General features: G+C 40.6%; 1 protein-coding gene across 2 annotated transcripts in view; it reads left to right on the top strand.

Annotated features, from left to right (window-relative positions):
* DLGAP1 (DLG associated protein 1) overlaps nucleotides 1–21,030 on the top strand; it is a 640,732-nt gene that overhangs the window by 576,851 nt on the left and 42,851 nt on the right. For both annotated transcript variants that reach the window (XM_038393158.2, XM_038393157.2), the window contains one exon: nucleotides 20,395–20,768. In XM_038393158.2, the coding sequence (XP_038249086.1) occupies nucleotides 20,395–20,768 (374 nt within the window). The remainder of the gene's footprint in view (nucleotides 1–20,394; nucleotides 20,769–21,030) is intronic.

Below are 21,030 nucleotides of genomic sequence, written 5' to 3'. Positions count from 1 at the left end.
AGTGATTTTATTAAGTATAAATAGTAGGATTTAAGTGGTTTCAAGTAATAACAGACAGAACAAAGTAAGTCACTAAGCAAAATAAAGCAAAAACATGCAAGTCTAAGCCTAATACATTAAGAAACTGATTATAGGTAATATCTCACCCTCAGAGATGTTCCAATAAGCTTCTTTTACAGATTAGACTCCTTCCTAGTCTGGGCCCGATCCGTTCCCCTAGTACAGTCCTTGTTAGTTCCAGCAGACATCATAGGTATTAAGCAGGCGCTTTCTCATGACTGGCCACCCCATTTGTTCTGTTCCAACCCCTTTTATAGCTTTGACACAAGGTGGGAATCTTGTCTCTCTTAGTCCCTACCCCTCCTTCAAAATGGAAAAGTACCAGATTTAAGGTGGATTTCATTATCAGGTGACACAGTCACATGTCCCTGTGAGACTGCATTCTTCATTACCCACAGGCTTGCCCACATATACATAGGAAGGCTTGCAGATGAATAAACCAGTTACAACCAATTGTGCTAGTCAATGGGAGCCCTCAAGATTCCAAACCACCATTAATGGCCCACACTTTGCATAATTACAATAGGGCCTCAGAGTTATACTTGATATTTCTAGCTTCAGATACAAGAATGATACATGCATACAAATAGGATGAACACACTCAGTATTATAAGCTTTGTAATGAAACCTTACAAGAGACCTTTTGCATAAAGCATATTCCAGTTACATTTTATTCACATTCATAAGCATATTTTCATAAAGCATATGGAGTGCAATGTCTCACTGTCATCTGCCACCACTGAAAACAACTGAGCTACATCCTTTTTGGAATCCCCCTTCACTCTTCTCTTCTGCAGACTAAACAAGCCCAGTTCCCTCAGCCTCTCCTTCATAAGTCATGTGCCCCAGCCCCCTGATCATTTTCGTTGCCACTCTCTCCAATTTGTCCACATCCTTTCTGTAGTAGGGGGCCAAAAACTGGAAGCAATACTCCAGATGTGACCTCACCAGTGCTGAATAGAGGGGAATAATCACTTCCCTCAATCTGCTGGCAATGCTCCTACTAATGCAGCCCAATATGCCATTATCCTTCTTCACAACAAGGGCACACTGCTGACTCATATCCAGCTTCTCATCCACTGTAATCCCCAGGCACTTTTCTGCAGAACTGCTGCTTAGCCAGTCGATCCCCAGCCTGTAGCGGTGCATGGGATTCTTCCTTCCTAAATCCAGGACTCTGCACTTCTCCTTGTTGAACCTCATCAGATTTCTTTTGGCCCTATCCTCCAATTTGTATAGGTCACTATGGACCCTGTCCCTACCCTCCAGCGTATCTACCTCTCCCCACCAGCTTAGTGTCATTTGTGAGCTTGCTGAGGGTGTAATTTATCCCATCATCTAGATTATTAATAAAGATGTTGAACAAAACCGGCCCCAGGACCGACCTCTGGGACACTCCGCTTGATACCAGCTGCCAACTAGATATCGAGCTGTTGATCACTACCCATTGAGCACAACAATCAGGTCAGCTTTCTAGCCACCTTATAGTCCATTTATCCAATCCATACTTTTTTAACTTGCTGGCAAGAGTACTGTGGGAGACTGTATCAAAAACTTTGCTAAATTCAAGATATATCACATCCACTGCTTTCCCCATATCCACAGAGCCAGTTATCTCATCATAGAGGGCATTCAGGTTGACTGTTCCTGATCACCTTCCTCTCCTCCACATGCTTCAAAATGGTTTCCTTAAGGACCTGCTCCATGATTTTTCCAGGGACTATATTATTATATACAGTATATATAGATAGATAGTATATATATATTATATAGATGTGGCCAACATAACACACAGAGACCACCCCATCCTCCCTTCAGTTCCTTTTTACCATCCCTGGTCAGTGGCGGCCATGTGCTGTCAGTTGTTCCTCTGTGAACATGCAGTTAGTAATTTTGGCTAGGTTTCAGAGTAGCAGCCATATTAGTCTGTATCCGCAAAAAAGAAAAGGAGTACTTGTGAAAGCTTACGCTCAAATAAATTTGTTAGTCTCTAAGGTGCCACAAGTACTCCTTTTGATTTTGGCTAGTTAGTAGTACTCATTTTGGGTCCTCAAACTCCCTTTTCTTTCTTTCTTTCTTTATTTCTTTCTTTTTTCCTTTTTTCTTTCTTTCACTGTTGGTCAATCAGTAGATTCTGGGCAGCATAGGTCCACTGGCTTCAAAGCTTGCTCTGCATGTCACAAGCCAGTGTCAGTGAGTGACCCTCACTCTCGCTGTCTGAAATGCTTGGAGGAGGATCACATCAGGGACAGGTGTCCAGTTTGCCAAGGCTTCAAGTCAACACCTAAGAAGCTAAGAGAAAAACGCTTCAGGTATATTCTGATGGAAGCCATGCTTTCCCTGGCATTGGTCAGTTAGAAAGGAGTTTCTCCCCATCCAGGAGTGCTCTCCCAGCCTTCGTCAAGGCACTCCTCAGAAAGACATAAGCACTCAGAGCCCTCTCAACCTCTGAAGCCAAAGAAAGGGATGGCTTCCACTTCAGAACTGAAGGTAGAGTGCCTGTCATCTCACTGCCCCACAGTACCACTTCCTATTGGCTTAATCACAGCAGAACCATTGAATCCAGTTACCAAGAACTGTCAAGGCCACCTGCTTCTTTAGAGCAGGCATTAAACCATCATTCTTGATCACAGTGGGGCAAAGGCCTGTCTTGGTACTGACCACCCTGGAGGCCTATGCATCTGCAAAAGATCTCTTGAGCCTCTTGGCTGAGTTATTCAGATTGATAACATCTAATTCAGTGACAACTAGGTTCTTAAAAGCTGTAGATAGACTTTTCACACCTTCTCTAGGGACCCTACTCCACAATCAGATTTGAACTTAACTATTAGCCTCCTGCTCATGGTTACAATTTTCAGTGAAGGGGGCCTTTTTCGTAGCCACCATGTCCATGAAGAGAGTAGGAGAGCTGCATGCCTAGTAATGAATCTTCAAACACTCTTTTCTTCAAGGGCAAGGAACAGCTTAGGCCACATCCTAAATTTCTTTCAAAGGTAGTATCTGACTTTAATCTCAGCCACTCTATTTACAGGTTTGCTTTCCAAAGCAAAAGTCTCAGACTCTGCATGTTTGCTAAGCCCAGACATTTTATCTAGACAGAGCAAAGCCCCTTCATGTATCTTCCCATCTGTTCATCTCCTACCCATAAGAAATGAGGGGGCATCCTGTGACGGCACAACGGCGGCACAAATGGATCACCAGCTGTATCACCATGTGTTACAATGCCAAGGATGTTGCTCCTCCAGAAAAATTGTCAACAAGAGCTCACTCAGCATCCATGATGTTTATGAGTAAGATCCTGATGGTAGACATTTGCAGAGCATCAATGTAGTCCACAGTCCATACTGTTGCTAGACTTTATGCACTTACTCACACATCAAGGGAAGATGCTAATGTAGGGAAAACAGTTCTCCCGTTCCTCTTCCAGTGAGACTCCCAGCCCCACTTTCACTGGAAACTGCTTGTGAATCACCTAATTTAATGGACATATGCAGTCACTCAAAAAAGAAAGAACACTTATCTTTCTTAACTGTTGTTCTTTGAGATATGTTGCATACATCCATTACACGACCCACGCTACTTCCCCCAAAGCACTGGAGTCTTTCATTTAAGGATCCAGTATGAAAGAACTGAGAAGGGATGGGGGACTCCATACCCTTTATACCCTTATCTTGGAGCACAAGGAGCAGCAGGGTGCAGGCATGCCACCCATCTGATACCATTAGGCAAAACTTCCTGGCATCAGTGCATGAAACATACATACACATCTAGTGTCATGGACACGTGCATCACATTTGGAAAAACAATGGTTACAAACAGGGTCAGCTAAGTTCAAACTCTATAAAACGAGAGGGGGAAAGGTTTTGTCCTACAATGCTTTTCTATTTTAGCCTGGCTCTGTAGTTCAGGGTTTTTTTAAAAAAAAAAAATAGGAAGGAAATTTTTAAAACAATCTTGTCCTTTTGTGATGATGTTTTTGATGAACAGGTCAAATCAGCAGGTTCCCAATCTCAGAGAAAGCAGCTGCAATGGCCTAGTTGGTTGCTAATATACCACACATTCTTATCATGTATAGAAAAGTCAACTAAATGGGATAAAGTGGGATATAGTAAGAAAAAATGCTCGTCTAAAAATATTTGCTTCTGTTATATTAGTAAATTTCACTTCTCAAATGAAATGAATTTCACTCCTGAAATTCACTATATTAATTAAACACCAATGTTGTACACACAAAGATTCCATTACTGTGACAAACTACCTTTGAATTGTATGGCCATCTAATTGTTTTATGTTGGGGGGTTTTAATAATTCTGTTCCCTGATAATTCTAGGATGGGGCTGATTTCATCTACACCGTTCCTGTGTTCCAAAAGCCTGCCTGACCCAAATTTTGGCCAAACCATCTTGAATCATTGCTCTTATCAGATCTCAAAAGCTAAACAAAGTTAAGCTGGTTAGCACTTTGATGGGAGATCTCTACAAAACAAAGGTAGCAGCAGGAAGTTGGGTTGGTGATTCACTAAGTTGCACTCTTCCCTCTGCATCAATTAAGCATGTCTGCACTTGGAAATTTACTGAAATAGCTATAGAATAAGTGGCTGTATGAACACTTATTCCAGAATAAGAGTTCCTTTTCCAGTTTAGTTTATCCATTTTGAAAGTGATAATTATTCTGGAATAACTATTTAAGTACATTTCCAACTGAAGACAAGCCCTAATGAACCAGTGCCTCAGTGTGGTGCCCAAGCGAGGCTGCATTTGAGCAGTGGGTGACACTAATGTGATTTTTAGATATATGTGGTGTGTATATCCTTTCAGATCCTTTATGATAAAAGGTGCATTCCCAAAACATTAATGCCAACAAAAATTCAAGTCACACAAATGTTTGCAAATGGCAAACAACAAAAGGTGTGAGCATGGTCAAATAGAACAGCTTTTCAAATCTGAATCAATGGTGGCTGGCACTGTTTTGCAGTATTCTACTAGCTCTCTCAATATTCTGACTGTAACCTCTGTTTTATAATTTCTGTAGAAAAGTAAAAAGAAATGCTGAATTATGTGATTAGTTATGGCTAACTGATTTGGACACAGGATCCAGACTTGAAGGTAGAGGATTCTTTCTCTTTTACATCCCATGTGTTCTACCTTCCTCAGCCAGCATCAAAGGTTGTCTTCTGGGGCAGCACTGGCCAGTGAAGTCCCAGAATATGAAATATTGACTGCAGAAGAGACACCAGACCTAGAGAAAGAATACATTTGTGTTGGTAGTGGGATCTGTTAGGGGTGGGATTCAGGAAGAGGAAGCAAAGAGCCAGTGCTGAAAATTGTGGGGAGAGAAAGGAAAAATGGGAGAAAGAAAAGGTGTTTTATTTAAAAAACTGATTCAGTCTTCCTCTCACCTTAGTTTGAGGTTTACGAGAATGTGTTACAAGCATTTATGGGATTCTGTGAAGTGGGATAAATTTTGCAGGAGTTTGCAAAGATTTTTATGTGCGTTTGTGATCTCCAAAAGTGTTTCTATAGGTTAAAAATGGTCTAAATAGTTCAAATCGTCAACGTCCAATGTATTTTTATTTGGGGTGAGGGGGTGTATCTTTTAACTGATGGCCCAGCCTTAACTTTCAATTATGCAATCACAAAAATGTATCTTTAGGTTCCTATATTAATGTAAATTTCAGAAATCCTAAAACAATTGTGTTGGGTAAGGGTGAATGAGGGTTAGTGTTCATCCAGGCTGAATTCCTAAATCTTTGCTTTAGATAAATTGCAGTTGAATCTTTTGGGCCAAACTGGGTTGGGGCGGGGGGGAATGAAGAGAGAGAAATATATAATCAAATCAGCAACAGTCTCTCTACTATAATGGTGCTACTTTGTAATGCTGGGAGCTCTGGTAAGTATACCTTGGGTTTTGCCACTGGAATGACATAAGATACATTCAAACTTCGGGGCAGCATGATCATCATCTTGACAAAATTTAAAATTCCTTTGTTGTGAAATTGACATTATTTTAAAAAAATTATGAAGGTAAATAAAGTGTAGCTGGCAGCCCATTATCACAGGCAGCTGATGCTGAGTATATAGCCTGCATAGAAGTTACAAGATTTTATGTCTGAAGTCTCTTACATGCAGTGGATTTCAATTTCCTCAGGGACCCCAGTCCCCCACTCCCCCCCATTGCATAACCCATTTTACATGCATTTCTTCAGGGATATTGTTGGGGTTGGGGGGGGAAGCAAAATGTCTTTCACTCAGCTCTTGTTGAGGCTGGTTTTACCCTTTCTCTTTTCGGGTATCCCAGGATCCCAATCCTTTCTTGTCTAAATCTTTTACTTTCTGAAACAACAGGGAGTGGCTACTGCCCTTGTGTTAGCCCAGGATTCCAGACAATAGGTGATTTCTGAGCTGCGAGTTATTGAAATGGTCTTATCTGTTTCCTGGGGTGATAGTAAATGAGATGTCAATATAACCTCTTTTGTGCTGATGACATTCAATCTGATGACTAGGAATTTTTCATGCTGGGCTAGTATTTTAAACTGATTTGTTGGCATATTAACTAGGACTCTTACCAAATTTGTTGTATGTAAAAATAAAATGAGATCACTCACAGTGACTTCAACTATCCTACTTAATGAGGTGGTAACTAATTAATGTACATTTAGAATGTGAAGATTATTGCCACCTTTTTTAGATATTCAAATGCATAAATTTTCAGTTGCTTGTTCTTGTCTCTGTGGAATAAACATATCACACAAAGTGGTCCAAGCAGAGCATGTCAGAAAGACAATTCTATTTTCCCAGTTCTGGACAATGTTAATTTTCCTCAATTTTGATAAGTTTGCTATTTTTCTCAAAACCAAACCAATGAAAACAGATATATTTTCTTATCTTATGCTTCTTTTCCAGATTTCCTCCTCTTTGTAAATGACTATATTTAACTGCGATCTGACCAACTACTTCCTTGGCTGATAAAGGAACTGTCCCAGACAGGTTTCAGAGTAGCAGCCGTGTTAGTCTGTATTCGCAAAAAGAAAAGGAGTACTTGTGTCACCTTAGAGACTAACAAATTTACTAGAGCATAAGCTTTCGTGAGTTACAGCTCATTTCATCAGATGCATTCCGATGAAGTGAGCTGTAACTCACGAAAGCTTATGCTCTAATAAATTTGTTAGTCTCTAAGGTGCCACAAGTACTCCTTTTCTTTTTGTCCCAGACAGGTGACTGAGGATGGCAAACTGTGCTTTTAACTGATTCATTGATAAGTTTATCGGTAACTGCAAAGAGACTGAACCTTTGACCTGTGTCAGATTTCTCCCAGTCTCTAGTGCCAATGTCTGGTTCCTCCCTCCTCCCACCAAAAACCACATAGTTCACTTCCAATTTGTCGTCTTCTCTTTCTTTTCCCTGCTGCAGGCAGACTTCACATTTCATTTTCTCCTGGGAAAAATGAAAATATAAAATGCTTGTTTTAGACATTCCTGATCACTGTATGGAACACCCCAAAAATACAGACGTACTAAACAAACATGAAACAAGTCAATACTTTTCTATTTGAATGAACATTATTTACACACTACACATGTGATAGTTGCTTTCCAAAATGCTGCTCGCTATATTTTCTTTTTATTATCATTCCTATTAATTCTAAGAAAAATAAACAGAGCATATTTACTTGACCCAACTCATACTAAACTTGCAATAAAATACATAGAAATGGATCCTCAGTTACTATAAATTGGTTTCAATGTAACTATTTTAATTTGCACCAGCTGATGACCTATCTGAACTACTGCTATCAACTGTTTTCTTCTTAATTTATTTTAGCATTATTTTCTTGTCTTTGGCATTTGAGAATTTTCTTCCAGAATACTTCTGATTAGAAAATGGTAGTCCTTCCTCATCCTAACATCTAAGTAACTCTTTTTTAAATGATGACAAACCTATTAATAAATTCTTCCATATGAAGCAGTATAAAATAAAATTCCCAAACCAAACAGAAATGGAGATCCTCACACATGCTACTCAACTCACTGAGGGCTTGATCCTGCAAGGTGCTAAGCACTGTAGCTCTGATCCAGCAAAGCACTTAAGCATGTGACTAGACCCATTCGCTTCAAGAGGAATACTCATATGCTTAAAGTTAAGCAGGTGCTTAAGTGCTTTGCTGGATCAGGGCCAAAGTGCTCAGCACTGTGAAGAAGCCCTAGGAAAACTCTCTTTCAACATAATCAAGTAGTTTGCTAAAGAATAATATAGGCGGCTACTTAAATATTAAACTTCATCTTACATACTTTATGCTAAATAACTTGTTTATTAAGTTTATCTAAAAAAAATCAACAACAACGAGGAGTCCTTGTGGCACTTACAGGCTAAATTTATTTGGGCATAAGCTTTTGTGGGCTAAACCCCACTTTATCAGATGCATGGAGTACGCAGGTATAAATACACAGCACATGAAAAGATGGGAGTTGCCTTACCAAGTGGGGGGTCAGTGCTAACGAGGCCAATTCAATCATGGTAGATGTGATCCATTCCCAGCAGTTGTCAAGAAGGTGTGAGTATCAACAGAGGGAAAATTAATTTTTTTGTGACCTAGCTACTCCCAGTCTTTATTCGGGCCTAATTTGATGGTGTCAAGTTTGCAAATTAATTCCAGTTCTGCAGTTTCTCACTGAAGTCTGTTTTTGAAGTTTTTTTGTTGAAGAATGGCCACTTTTAAGTCTGTTATTGAGTGTCCAGGGAGATTGAAGTGTTCTCCTATTGGTTTTTGAATGTTATAATTCTTGATGTCTGATTTGTGTCCATTTATTCGTTTGTGTAGAGACTGTCCAGTTTGTCCAATGTACATGGCAGAGAGGCATTGCTGGCACATGATGGCCTATATCTGAACAAGCTCAATGCTGACAAACATACAGTGCTTATGGAACAATACACACTCCTAAGTTCACTACATGTATCTAATATAAATATATCTATCACATGTAAAACTTCTCTAAGATGAGGTCTAGTCTGAAAAGCAAATTTGTAAAAATGGCCTCATTTTTATTGTGTTTCAGAGATTTCTGGATCAAAGATGTTTAATTTACAGGTAAAAAAATATGCCAGTTCTGCAAACTCAGCCTGGGATCTAAAAGTGAAGCTGGGTTCTTTCCATTTCATGCATTGTCATCAGTAATAAAAGTTCATTTACACCTGTACAGACTTCAGTGGGGTAGCACTGGTATAATTTTATTAGAATTTAGGGCTTATCAACACACAAAAGTTGTACCAATGTAGCTAAGTCTGTTTTGAAATCAATAAACTGAGTTCAGTTGGGGTAAATTTCTTGTGTGGACACTTTTATTTCAGCCCTATTTTGATTTAGTTTAATTTTTAATAGCCTAATCCAGAATAAAATTATCCATGCAAGAGGTTGGTTTGGACCAATTTAACCTAATTGGTTTCTAAACCAGTTTACTTAAATTGGTGCTCAAACAATGGATAGACCATCCCCTTGAAAACAATTCTGTTCATGATGCACACAATAAAATAGAATCATGCTCATTCCATCATAATTGAATTGGCTTTGCAGGGCTAATGGGAGTAAAAAACGGAAAAAATTTGTGTTTTGTTGCTAACGTCAGCAGTAATTACTCTGAATTCACAAATGGAGCTGTTCTGTTGAGGAGGGGAAGGAGCAGTTGTTACATTTGCATTCAGTGAAGAATCATGCTTTAAAGCAGTGGTTACCAACCAGTAGATCACAATTGACTGGTCGATCCTGGAGCCTCTAACAGTCAATCACAATCTCTGGCCGCTAAAAGTCCCACAGCGCAGCAGGGCTAAGGCAGGCTCCCTATCTGCCCTGGCCCAATGCTGCTCCCGGAAGCTGCTGGCACGTCCCTGCAGCTGCATGGCCCCTGGGTGGGGGGGTGCAGGGTGTCTCCACATGCTGTTCCTGTCTGCAGCCACTGTCCCCACAGCTCCCATTGGCCGGAATGGGGAATTGCGGCCAATGGGAGCTGTGGGTTAGTCCTTGAGCCACACTGCCCACTCCCCAGGGGCCGCAGTGACCAGTTGGCCGCTTCCAGGAGTGATGCAGGGCCAGGGCAGACAGGGAGCCTGCCTTAGCCCCACTGCGCTGCTGCCTGGGAGCCGCCTGAGGTAAGTGCTGCCCAGAGGGAGTCTGCACCCCTCTCACACCCCAACCACCTGCCCCAACCCTGAGTCCCCTCCCGGAGCCAGCACCCCAAACACCCTCCTGCATCCCGAACTCCCTCCTGCTCCCTAACCCCCTGCCCCAGCCCAGAGCCCCCTCCTGCACCCAAACTCCCTCCCAGAGCTTGCACCCCTCATTCTCTCCTGCACCCCAAACTCCTGCCCCAGGCTCAGCCCGGAGCCACCTCCCACACTCCGAACTGCTCAACCCCAGCCCAGAGCCTGTACCCCAAACCACTGCCCCAGCCCAGTGAAAGTGAATGAGGGTGGGGGAGAGCGAGCGATGGTGGGAGGGGGCTGGAGGGAGCGGGGTGGGGCCTCAGGGAAGGGGCGGGATAGATTCTGGATAGCGCTTAAATTCAAAAAGTGATTTTGTGTGTAAAAAAGTTGGAGACCACTGCTTTAAATTGTCAATAGTCCAGTTAAAGATGGTTGCTGTGAAGTGGTTAAAGCAGTCCATGCTTGCAGTGAAGTAGTTAAAACAAAGATAGACAGATATGTTTATATCCAACCTGATTATCTGTGAGTAATTTGATCATATGGTGTCTAATTGGCTAAATCAAGTAATCTAGTACTGAAAGACACATGAATTCCTGTGATTGTATGCAGACATTACCTATAGATTTTTCAGCGGTTCTCAAAAGTTTGTACCATTGACTGACCCCTTTCACACTGCAAGCCTCTGAGTACAACATCCCCCCCCTTCTAAATTAAAACACATTTTATAAAAACACTATTATAAATGCTGGAAGTGAAGCGGGGTTTGGGGGTGGAGACTGACAGCTCGCAAGCCCCACGTAATAACTTCACGACTCCCTGAGGGGTCATGACCGCCAGTTTGAGAACCCCATTCTAGTCTGAACTCCTGTATAAATAACATAGGCCATAGAATAGTATAGCATCGAGGCCAATTACTGCTGGTAGAGCTAGCTATTTCTAAAATGACTAGCTGAAATTGCAGCTTTGATGGTTTCATCAGCATTCATCAGGTAGAGAGAAGATAACAGAAGAGCAGCAAGAACAAAAATTTGCTCCTTAGTTGAACTGTGAAGGAGGTCGTGACCTGCAGTGCTTTCTTTTATTAGACGTTTAGTAAACGATGAGCCTGATTCTGAGCTCACTTACAGGTCTATTATCCAGTTTCACTGAACTTAGTTCCGATGTACATTGGTTATCCGTATGTTGACTGTGGCCCCTTATACATTTTAAGTATTCTTTCCAGTTGTGTGTAAATGGGGGCATGGGTGAAAATGGCTAATGCCATAATCTTTTCTTTCACATATTGAATAAAAATGTTTAAAATGGCACCTAAGTTGCACCTGCAAAATATATAAACGTATACAATAAAGTAACTGCACTTAGAATCCGCATTGGCATGCTCAGAATGGGTACTGTGACATAGAAACAGGTGCTTGTGTGTGCTAGATTTCAAAAGTGCTCAGCAACCACAGTTGGGGGTCAGATTTTTGACAGGGTTCTGCTCCCATTTAGGCATCTAAATAAGGTTTAATGTCAAGTGCTCAGCACGCAAATATCTCCCATTGTAACACACACGGCCAGATTTTCATAAAAGTGTAGCACTCAATGTGCCAGCTCACCATCAGGGCCCAGTTTTCAAAAGAGCTCAGCTCTTATTTAGGCGTCAGCATAAGCGACCAGATTTTCAAAACCAGTTTGGGTGCTGAGCGGTTTTGAAAATCTGGCCCTAATTGTGGGTGCTGAACACTTGAAAAAAAGTCCAGCCACCTCCAGGATGCAGAAAAAGCAGCTGCCGGCCACCCCCACCAACAAAAAGAGTCCTAGTGTCAACTATGGCTAATTTCCCCCCTGAAGAGTCCCTGTCTCCCCTCCTGTTTCTTATCCCTGCCTGCTGGTGAGCATCGGATCCATCCTGCTTCCCAGCTCCCAGTGCCTGAGGAGCCACAACAGTTTCAGTAGGTTGAGGACCTGGCCCAGAGAGGGAGACCCAGGTGCTGTCCATGTTCCTACCATGTGACATGCATAGCAATCACAAGCCTGCTGTGTAGACGCAAAGCTTACAGGGAACGCTGGTCCCAAGTGAGGGGAAAAAAGGGTCATTAAAGCTTTACACCAGAAAGTGGCAAAGCAGTACAAAAACTGGTAATCTTATCCAAAGCTGAGTTATTCTGAAAGTGGGCCCGTGGTATATGCATATGCGGGTTTTTGACACTCAAATACCTGTTTGTGCATACTTTGAAAATTTAGCCCATTTCAATTTATTGACAATATTACCTGATAGAAAGTGCTGGGAACTCTTTGGTGTTTATGTGCATTGTAGTAAATCATAACATAAATAGAATACCAGTGTCCAATAAAGGGTTTTGCTGGAGACATGCAGCTCCTAGAAGATGTACAGGAAAAGGACCTGATCTCTTTAAAAAGGAGGTTATTACATTCATCAACTGCAGTGTTATTAACTGCCATTTTTAATATAGTTTCTTCTCTTCACTCTAAAAGCTTTTTTATCGAAAAAATTTATGGTATTCAAAAAAGTTTTTCAATTTCTTACTGTAATATTTGTGACCACGTTTAAGTTCTGTAGCATAATGTACTTTTCAAGGACTCTTTTTCATCTAATATTTCATATATTGCTCTTGTCTTCTTCAATTAAAGCAATGGAGTTTGAGGAGGAATTTAAGTTCAGAAAGAATTAAGAAAGCTCACTGGACTAAGCTATAGCTCAAATGGCGTTTCGCTGATTAGCTCAGTTTAACACTGTAAAGTTGAAAAGAGAGGGTAAATAATTTACAGACTGACTAAACAGGATAGTAATGCTGGATTCCACATACACAACCCCCTGTTGCAGCCTTGTGTAATGATTTCATACTTTATGTCAACTAACAGAAGTAATAGTCTTCTGTTTTTTCTTCCCTTCCCAACACACCCTGATTTCACTGAGCATAGAAGTTTGTTTTTTATTGTGTATAACCTGCCACAGTGGTTTTAAACCAGTTTCCTTTCGAGAGAATCTGTCTGGAAGAGTGCCACATTATTGTTTTATAGTGGTTCTGTGGTTCTGCTGTTCTCGCCTTCTTTTTTCCAGGTGGTTTACCAGTAGCCAAAGGTTAATGAGAAGTCATCAGCCTGAGTGAATTCCCATTCAGTTGTCCATTGATGTATGTACGTTACTGGCTGATTTGATGTTATCCATAGAGTCCTTGTGTAAAGTAGAAACTCTCTCTCTCTCTCTCTAAATAGTTTAATATTCCTTAGACAATTACTGGCTGACACAGGTCAAAGCAGAGGCGAGTGCCATTCATCTGCTTTGTTTCTTCACTAGACAGTACGTTAATGCAAATGCACTCATTTTCATTCACTGAGATGAATTCTGGATTTGACCATGCACAGTATACAGATCTATTTTTTCTATGTCCTTCAGATAAGAGAAAATCAAAGTCGTAACTACTTGAAATCCTTAAAGATTACATTGCATTTTTTTCATGAGTAAGGTGTTATACTCTGTTCTAGCTGAGTTGTAATTTAGATAAAAAGAAAAGGAGTACTTGTGGCACCTTAGAAACTAACAAATTTATTTGACAGGTTTCAGAGTAGCAGCCGTGTTAGTCTGTATTCGCAAAAAGAAAAGGAGTACTTGTGGCACCTTAGAGACTAACAAATTTATTTGAGCATAAGCTTTTGTGAGCATCCGATGAAGTGAGCTTCACGAAAGCTTATGCTCAAATAAATTTGTTAGTCTCTAAAGTGCCACAAGTACTCCTTTTCTTTTTGCGAAATTTATTTGAGCATAAGCTTTCGTGAGCTACAGCTCACTTCATTGGATGCATCCGATGAAGTGAGCTGTAGCTGGAATGCATTCGATGAAGTGAGTTGTAGCTCACGAAAGCTTATGGTCAAATAAATTTGTTAGTCTCTAAGGTGCCACAAGTACTCCTTTTCTTTTTGCGAATACAGACTAACATGGCTGCTACTCTGAAACCTGTAATTTACATAATTACATTTAGGTTTCAGAGTAGCAGCCATGTTAGTCTGAATTCGCAAAAGGAAAAGGAGTACTTGGGGCACCTTAGAGACTAACAAATTTTTTGAGCATAAGCTTTCGTGAGCTACAGCTCACTTCATCGGATGCATTCGGAATGCTCAAATAAATTTGTTAGTCTCTAAGGTGCCACAAGTACTCCTTTTCTTTTTGCAATAATTACATTTAGTCTACATAAAACTTCCCCTCCAGTTTCAATTGTGTATGCATTTCTTTACTTCCCCTACAGCTGTTGTGTAATGTCTGCTGTGTACTGTTAACCTTCTGCTCTGTTTCAGCACAAGGGGCTAAATTTCAGTAATAAGTGAATGACATGTGCATATAATTCCTTATATGTAATTATTAGATGGTAGCAATATCCATGTAATAAATTGCACATAGACTCCTTTTGTGGCCTCACCTGCACTCCGCACACTAATTTATCTCTGCGGGGACAGTGATTACATTTGTGAACATCACAGCAGCTTCAAACAGCTAAGGGGGGAAAAGAAAAAAACATGTCAGAGAAATATTTTCATCTTTTCTGTTCAGTACAGTTTGAGTTGCAGGGTAGCCATATTCAGACCTATAGTTGTGACAAGTTTCTGGTCTCTTTTCTTGCTTCACTGCAGGGCTAGAAATTGCTGCTCTATGGCACCAGCTTTTCATTAGGAGAAGCAGCACTTGCTTTTAAGCTTTGAAGAGATACTGGACCTTAATACTGTGACTTATTATGTATACTACAGCTCTTTTAGATAATCTGTACAACTTTCTGTAGTTTGCTAATTTCCAGTTGTGTCTGTTTCCAAATCCTGTAGAGGGTTAGTCATGATAAGTAAGGCACTAGGCTTTACAATGCATGGATATAGAAAAAATGTGACATACCCAGAATACATGATGGCTTTACTGGCTCTCATTTGGGATGTTACCCATAACTAACACTGATGTGCTCACAGTCAGTTTAGAATGTCTTATGGAAGGCTTTATTTCAGTTTTGTTTTTAATTATAAAGCTTTGCTGCCTTAACAGCCATCTGCCATCCAGAAATAAGGAAGTTTTTTTATTAAGAAAGCATAAACATTGAATGTGTACTAACAAAAGTATATAAAATATGTGCCCAAACCAAAATTCCAGTTCCTGGAACTCCCCCAGACTTGGATGGAACAGGGTAGAGTGTGGGTAGGAAGGAAGGATGTTGACATCTTAGCTGTAATCCACATTTCATGTCTGGGTCCTATCTCTGTAATAGGCCAAATCAAAACCCTAAGCCCGAACACCCTGGAATTTGGGGAGTTTTCAAATCTGAATTATGACTCTCAGGCTGGTTTCTTAGTTTGTAAGATCTTTACCAATGGGTCCCTGTCTACCCACATGCTGTACAACATCTGGATGGGATATATGGGCACTACATTATACAGTACAGATATTTAACAATAGTTAAATGAGAAAAGTGGCCACCATCTATAGGTTATGTGGCCAAGTAACTATGTTTACCTTCTAGTTTAATAATTTGTGTTATGTAAGTACTGATTAACCCTTTTACTGCACCCTGTAAATTGTGGACTTAATTGCTTTCCCTTTGTGTGAGACAGTGACTATTAGTTACTTAACTTTAAATCTGCATTCACTTATTCTTCCTTTTGCTAACCCTGCTTATGTGAAATTGTCACATTAGACAGGGAATTGCATGGCTTACATATCTTCTCATCTGCACTGTCCAAAATACTGTCTGAAACTGATCCCATTGCACAGCTTGATCTGTCTGCCTGCGGGTTTTGTAAAGCACCCGTCACTGGTTTATACAACAAGCTTGTGATTGCATGCTTGTGTTTGTTCCCTAGCACTCATCTCCCTAGCGAGCTTGTTTAAACAACAGAAGTGCTCTTACAATGAAAAGTTTGAAATCAAGTCTTGATATTAAGCAAACCTGGGGTTTTTTTTAAACCATTGGACTTCCTTCTGGCCGGGGCGGTTGACACTCCTTGTTGCAAATTCCTATCCTGTGAGTTAGCACTTTGGAAACATTAGCTAGTAAAAGAAACACTCTCACTTTTTTTCTACCATCAAAATATCACAAGTAGTCATGCCACAAAAATAGGAAAAGAGAAAAAATAATGATTAGGACATTTGTCGTTAGTCCATTAATACAAATGGGAACGATGGGCCTGATCCAAACCTCACTGAAATCGGTAGGAATCTTTGCACTGACTTCACTGGTTGGATCAAGTCCTAAGTATGCCCCGGAAGGAAAGAATAGACTCTTTTGCAGACTCTGGGCCCTATACGATAATATGACAGCTTTGTATCTAGAAAAACATAGTAATGTTCTGGGTTTGGGTGAAGGATTTCCTGTCTTTGTCACTCATCCACCAGTGTGCAACCTTCTCTCTCAAAGCCCACCTTCCTAGTGGTCTTTTCTGGCAGAGAAGAGCAGGGTGGGATTCTCTTTGGCCCCCACTGACAAAGCTCCTGGCATAGCCAGGAGATCAACGTGATGCTCTCCCACACTGACTGACCACTCAGTCCCAATTGGGCTAGGCAGAGTGTCAGGTTTTTTAGTATTTTTAAACACCTTTTTAATATTCAAATGTGGTAGCAAACATAAAAGCCAAATGCCTTTTTAGACCCTACCGGTTGCCATATCACAAGTTGCCAGGTTCTTGAAAGTGATTGGGAAGAACAATGAGGAACAAAGTCCATTTGCTTGTTATGTTGCAGACTTTTGAAGGGCTCAGTCACCTCTGACATTTAGAGAGCAGCTGCTACAGATTGCAGGTTTTGCATTGTTTTGTTGTAGTTTCAGCAAAGGAGTGGCAGCAGCTTACATCATTTCCAGTAATGAAGTGCCTGGGGCTTTTTTATGACTTGCACTCTGCCTGGATTTGCTCAGTATGTGCCATGTGACTCCAGGAAAATAAGGCTATGTATTGACTTGTTAAAACAACTTTGTCTTTTTCTTCTTCTGTTTCTTTTTACAATTTCAGCATATGACTTCTCGATTCTTTGCTCCTCTCGAGAACAGTGCTGTGTTTAACTAGATGCATGCATGTTTCCTCACAGTGTGAACTGTTTTCCCCATTGGATACATTGAGCAGTGGAATAAAATACTACTAAACCAGATGCTTACGTGCTATCAGGAAGTGTCCAGACTGCTGGTAGATACCACCATATAGCAGATATTGTTTATTGGCTTCTTTTTTTAGGGTGAGGTGACCAGTGATGAGGCAGCTTGTGTTATTAATGTTTCCCTTCTATTTTGGAGGATCTTTCCCCATTTGAGACCTCTCCTCATGGTTTTTCATGGTTTCTCCATCTGTTAAATAGGAAAAATTACATGTACCTTGCTGGGGTATTATGAGAATTAATTATTTAATGGGCCAAATTCACTCCCTCTGATACAGGAAGTGCAAATTGCTGTGCCTCCAGGGGGAATCATCCAAAGTACTGCCACTAACACTCCAAGAAAAAAGAAAAGGAGGACTTATGGCACCTTAGAGACTAACAAATTTATTTGAGCATAAGCTTTCGAGAGCTCAAATAAATTTGTTAGTCTGTAAGTGCCACAAGTCCTCCTTTTCTTTTTGCGGATACAGACTAACACGGCTGCTATTCTGAAACCTAACACTCCAAGGACGTTCTCCAGGCCATTAAGCAGCTCAGTCACTTCTGGTGCAGATGTGTTTCATCAGCACACAAACCACATTCTCTATTATTCTTTTTAAGTCCATCCGCATGTGCTTCATCAACAGCTGTTAACTCTCCTGAACATCAGTAGGTTTTGCATCATAAATGCCATGCTGCTTTTGGCTGCTCCAGAACTGGTCAAGAGTTATATAATATTCAGTCCTGTTCAGAAATTGTTACCTTTTCTTTAGCATCACCAACTTGTCCTTTCATGGGCTGTTTAAACCAGACCTTAGTTCCCATAGGAAACTACTAACTGCACTGTTTTTAAAATATTAAGAGTTTGTTTTTATCCATTCCCCCCACACTATGTCCATCCCACAAAGAATTTGTAGTTTCTGGTGGATGCATCACAAATCAGGGCTTGTCTTGACTATGGGGGTCAGTCGACCTAAGTTATGTTACTTCAGCTATGTGAATAAGCTACACTCTAGCTGGAGTCGACGTAGCTTAGGTTGATTTATCCCAGTGTCTTCACTGCGCTGCTTCGATGGGAGACGCTCTCTGGTCAACTTCCCTTACTCTTCTCGGAGAGCTGAATGGTGTTGACCAGAGAATGTTCTGCCGTTGATTTCGTGGGTCTTCACTAGCTCCACTAGATCGATCCCTGCTTCATCGACTGCAGCAGCGTTGAACTCCCTGTAGTGAAGACCAGCCCCAATCACATTTTGCTTTATTACAGTTTCAAAACCCTAACTACTACAGTGAGCTTTTCTTTTTCCGTCCTTGTTTCACATGCCTGATGAATCCACTGATGGAGAATTTTATATTTGTAGACACATTACCAGAAATACTGGAATTCTTTAAAAAAAAAAAATCCATGTGTGATTTCATGACCTGGTGATGCCTTTTATGCCACAGCAAAGAAAATGCATTCATACAGCCATCAAAAAGATATCAGTTGTGTGGATCTGGGTTAACCAAATTAATGCCATAATGGCTTCTGGCTCAACAAGCATATAGTGCAAACAGGCAGCAGAACAGTTGTAGTACAGTTACCTTTTATGTCAGTGGCACAGATATCTACCAATTAAGAGGGTCTGATAAGTCATTTCTTGTCTTGTGATTGTTGTGAATAATAATGTGTACGAACATGTTTGCATCTGAACTATGCACAGATTAGTACCTGTATTTATTTTCTTTAAAATAAAATATTGCTTCATTGGGTTTTGGTTCCTAATAATCTTTTTTCTCATTTTAGAGCATTCCAGGATTTCACTAACACCGAGCAGCCAAATGGCCATTGAGGATAGATTTTTATTTATTTCTTTAATTTTGTATGCACAGGCCAAAATTCTCAAACCTGGGGGAACCTAAAGTTAGGCTTCCAAATTCATATTCAGGCACCTGAATACAAGTGGTCTGACCTTCTGAAAAGCAGGGCACCACAATCCCAATGAACGATGGTCTTTTTTTATAGGCCCTAATACAGCAAACACTGATAGAACTACTCATAGTGTGTAAAATTAAAGAGTGCACAAACCTTTGCAAAATTGGGGCCATCATTAGCACAGGAGAAATCTGTGATAACAGTTGGCAATATGTTCTTTTTTTTTAAGTGGCTTCTACAGTGATTTTTCATGTTTAATAAATATTTCAAAGAGACCTTAGGACCCATGGCAAAGAATGAGACATCTATTGTATTCAGATGCATAGACGTAGGTTTACATATAATTAGTGGTAACAGACTTTAACTTAGATGCTCTTTGATTTTCTTAGGCCAAGTCTATACTACGGGGACTGTAGTGGCATTGCTATGGCCCCATATTTATGCTGACATAACCCCATACAATGGATGCAGCCTACAGCGATGGAAAGACTGTAAAAACACCACCTCCCTGATAAATGGTAGCTGTGCTGACCTAAATCTTAAATGCAGACCAGGCCTCAAATGCAGTAGCTGCAGCTCCCATCTTCACTGTCCAAAGACCTGTGTTTAAAAATTCTGCCTAAACATGGGTCTAACGTTGTATACTGATACCACTGTGATAAGTACAGTAAAAATACCTAGAGAGAGAGAAAACCTGGCTGCAGTAAAACATTGCATATGATACAGTTTAGCCAGAGTGAGTGTCTGGAGGCCGATCTCTGTTAATCTTGTTTAAAAACCATGACATGTGGAGGGAAGCCCCATTGCTTGACTCATTTAAAAACTGGACTGACACAAATTAATAGAAAAATCCAGTGAAGGAAATAATAAACTGGCAGAGGAGGGACGAGATGTCTGTCTTTTCCACCCCCTGTATTGATAATCATGTGATTCACATCTGAATGAGTAGAACTATTAAGTAGGGTCTTGCAGCTCTCTAAATGGAGCCTACTGCAGCTTGTTGACGTACAGGACCCTCCTCACCTTCACCCCACCCATACAAATTGACCTTTGCATGGTTGGAATCCAGTCTTTTCCTACTCAAATGTGAAAACTGAAATGTAAGTCAGAGTCTTTCTTCCTCTTTCCAGTGTCATCCTGCATTACCACGTATAAGAAGACACCACCTCCTGTTCCACCAAGAACCACCACAAAACCTTTTATTTCTATCACAGCCCAGAGCAGCACAGAGTCTGCCCAAGATGCATACATGGATGGGCAGGGACAAAGGGGAGATATCATCAGTCAGTCTGGACTTAGTAACTCTACAGAAAGCTTGGACAGTATGAAGGCCCTAACTGCTGCGATTGAGGCTGCTAATGCACAGATCCATGGCCCTGCAAGTCAACATATAGGCAACAATACTGCAACTGTCACCACAACCACCACCATTGCCACTGTTGCTGTAGAAGACAGAAAGAAGGATCACTTCAAGAAAAACAGATGTTTATCCATTGGAATACAGGTAAAGTATAGGTTTTTGAGTAGCAGATAAGTGTCTGTTTTTGTTTGTGTGGGTTTCTACATTACTTATGGAATGGTCCATTTTTTTCTCTTTTGAATCCCTTTTTTGTTAGTTACTCATTTCTGTCAGGTGACTGTAGAGATTTCAGTAGTATTTAATTATTCTCTGTGTTGCTGGTGATATTTTCCTAATTAATCTTAAATATATCAAATATAAGAATTTGTTGAGTCTTTTTGCTACTTATTATTCAGCTCTGCTAAAC

This window comes from Dermochelys coriacea, chromosome 2 (assembly GCF_009764565.3).
Source record: "Dermochelys coriacea isolate rDerCor1 chromosome 2, rDerCor1.pri.v4, whole genome shotgun sequence".
In the NCBI taxonomy this organism is placed as follows: Eukaryota; Metazoa; Chordata; order Testudines; family Dermochelyidae; genus Dermochelys; species Dermochelys coriacea.
This window is presented reverse-complemented; position numbering and strand designations above follow the sequence as displayed.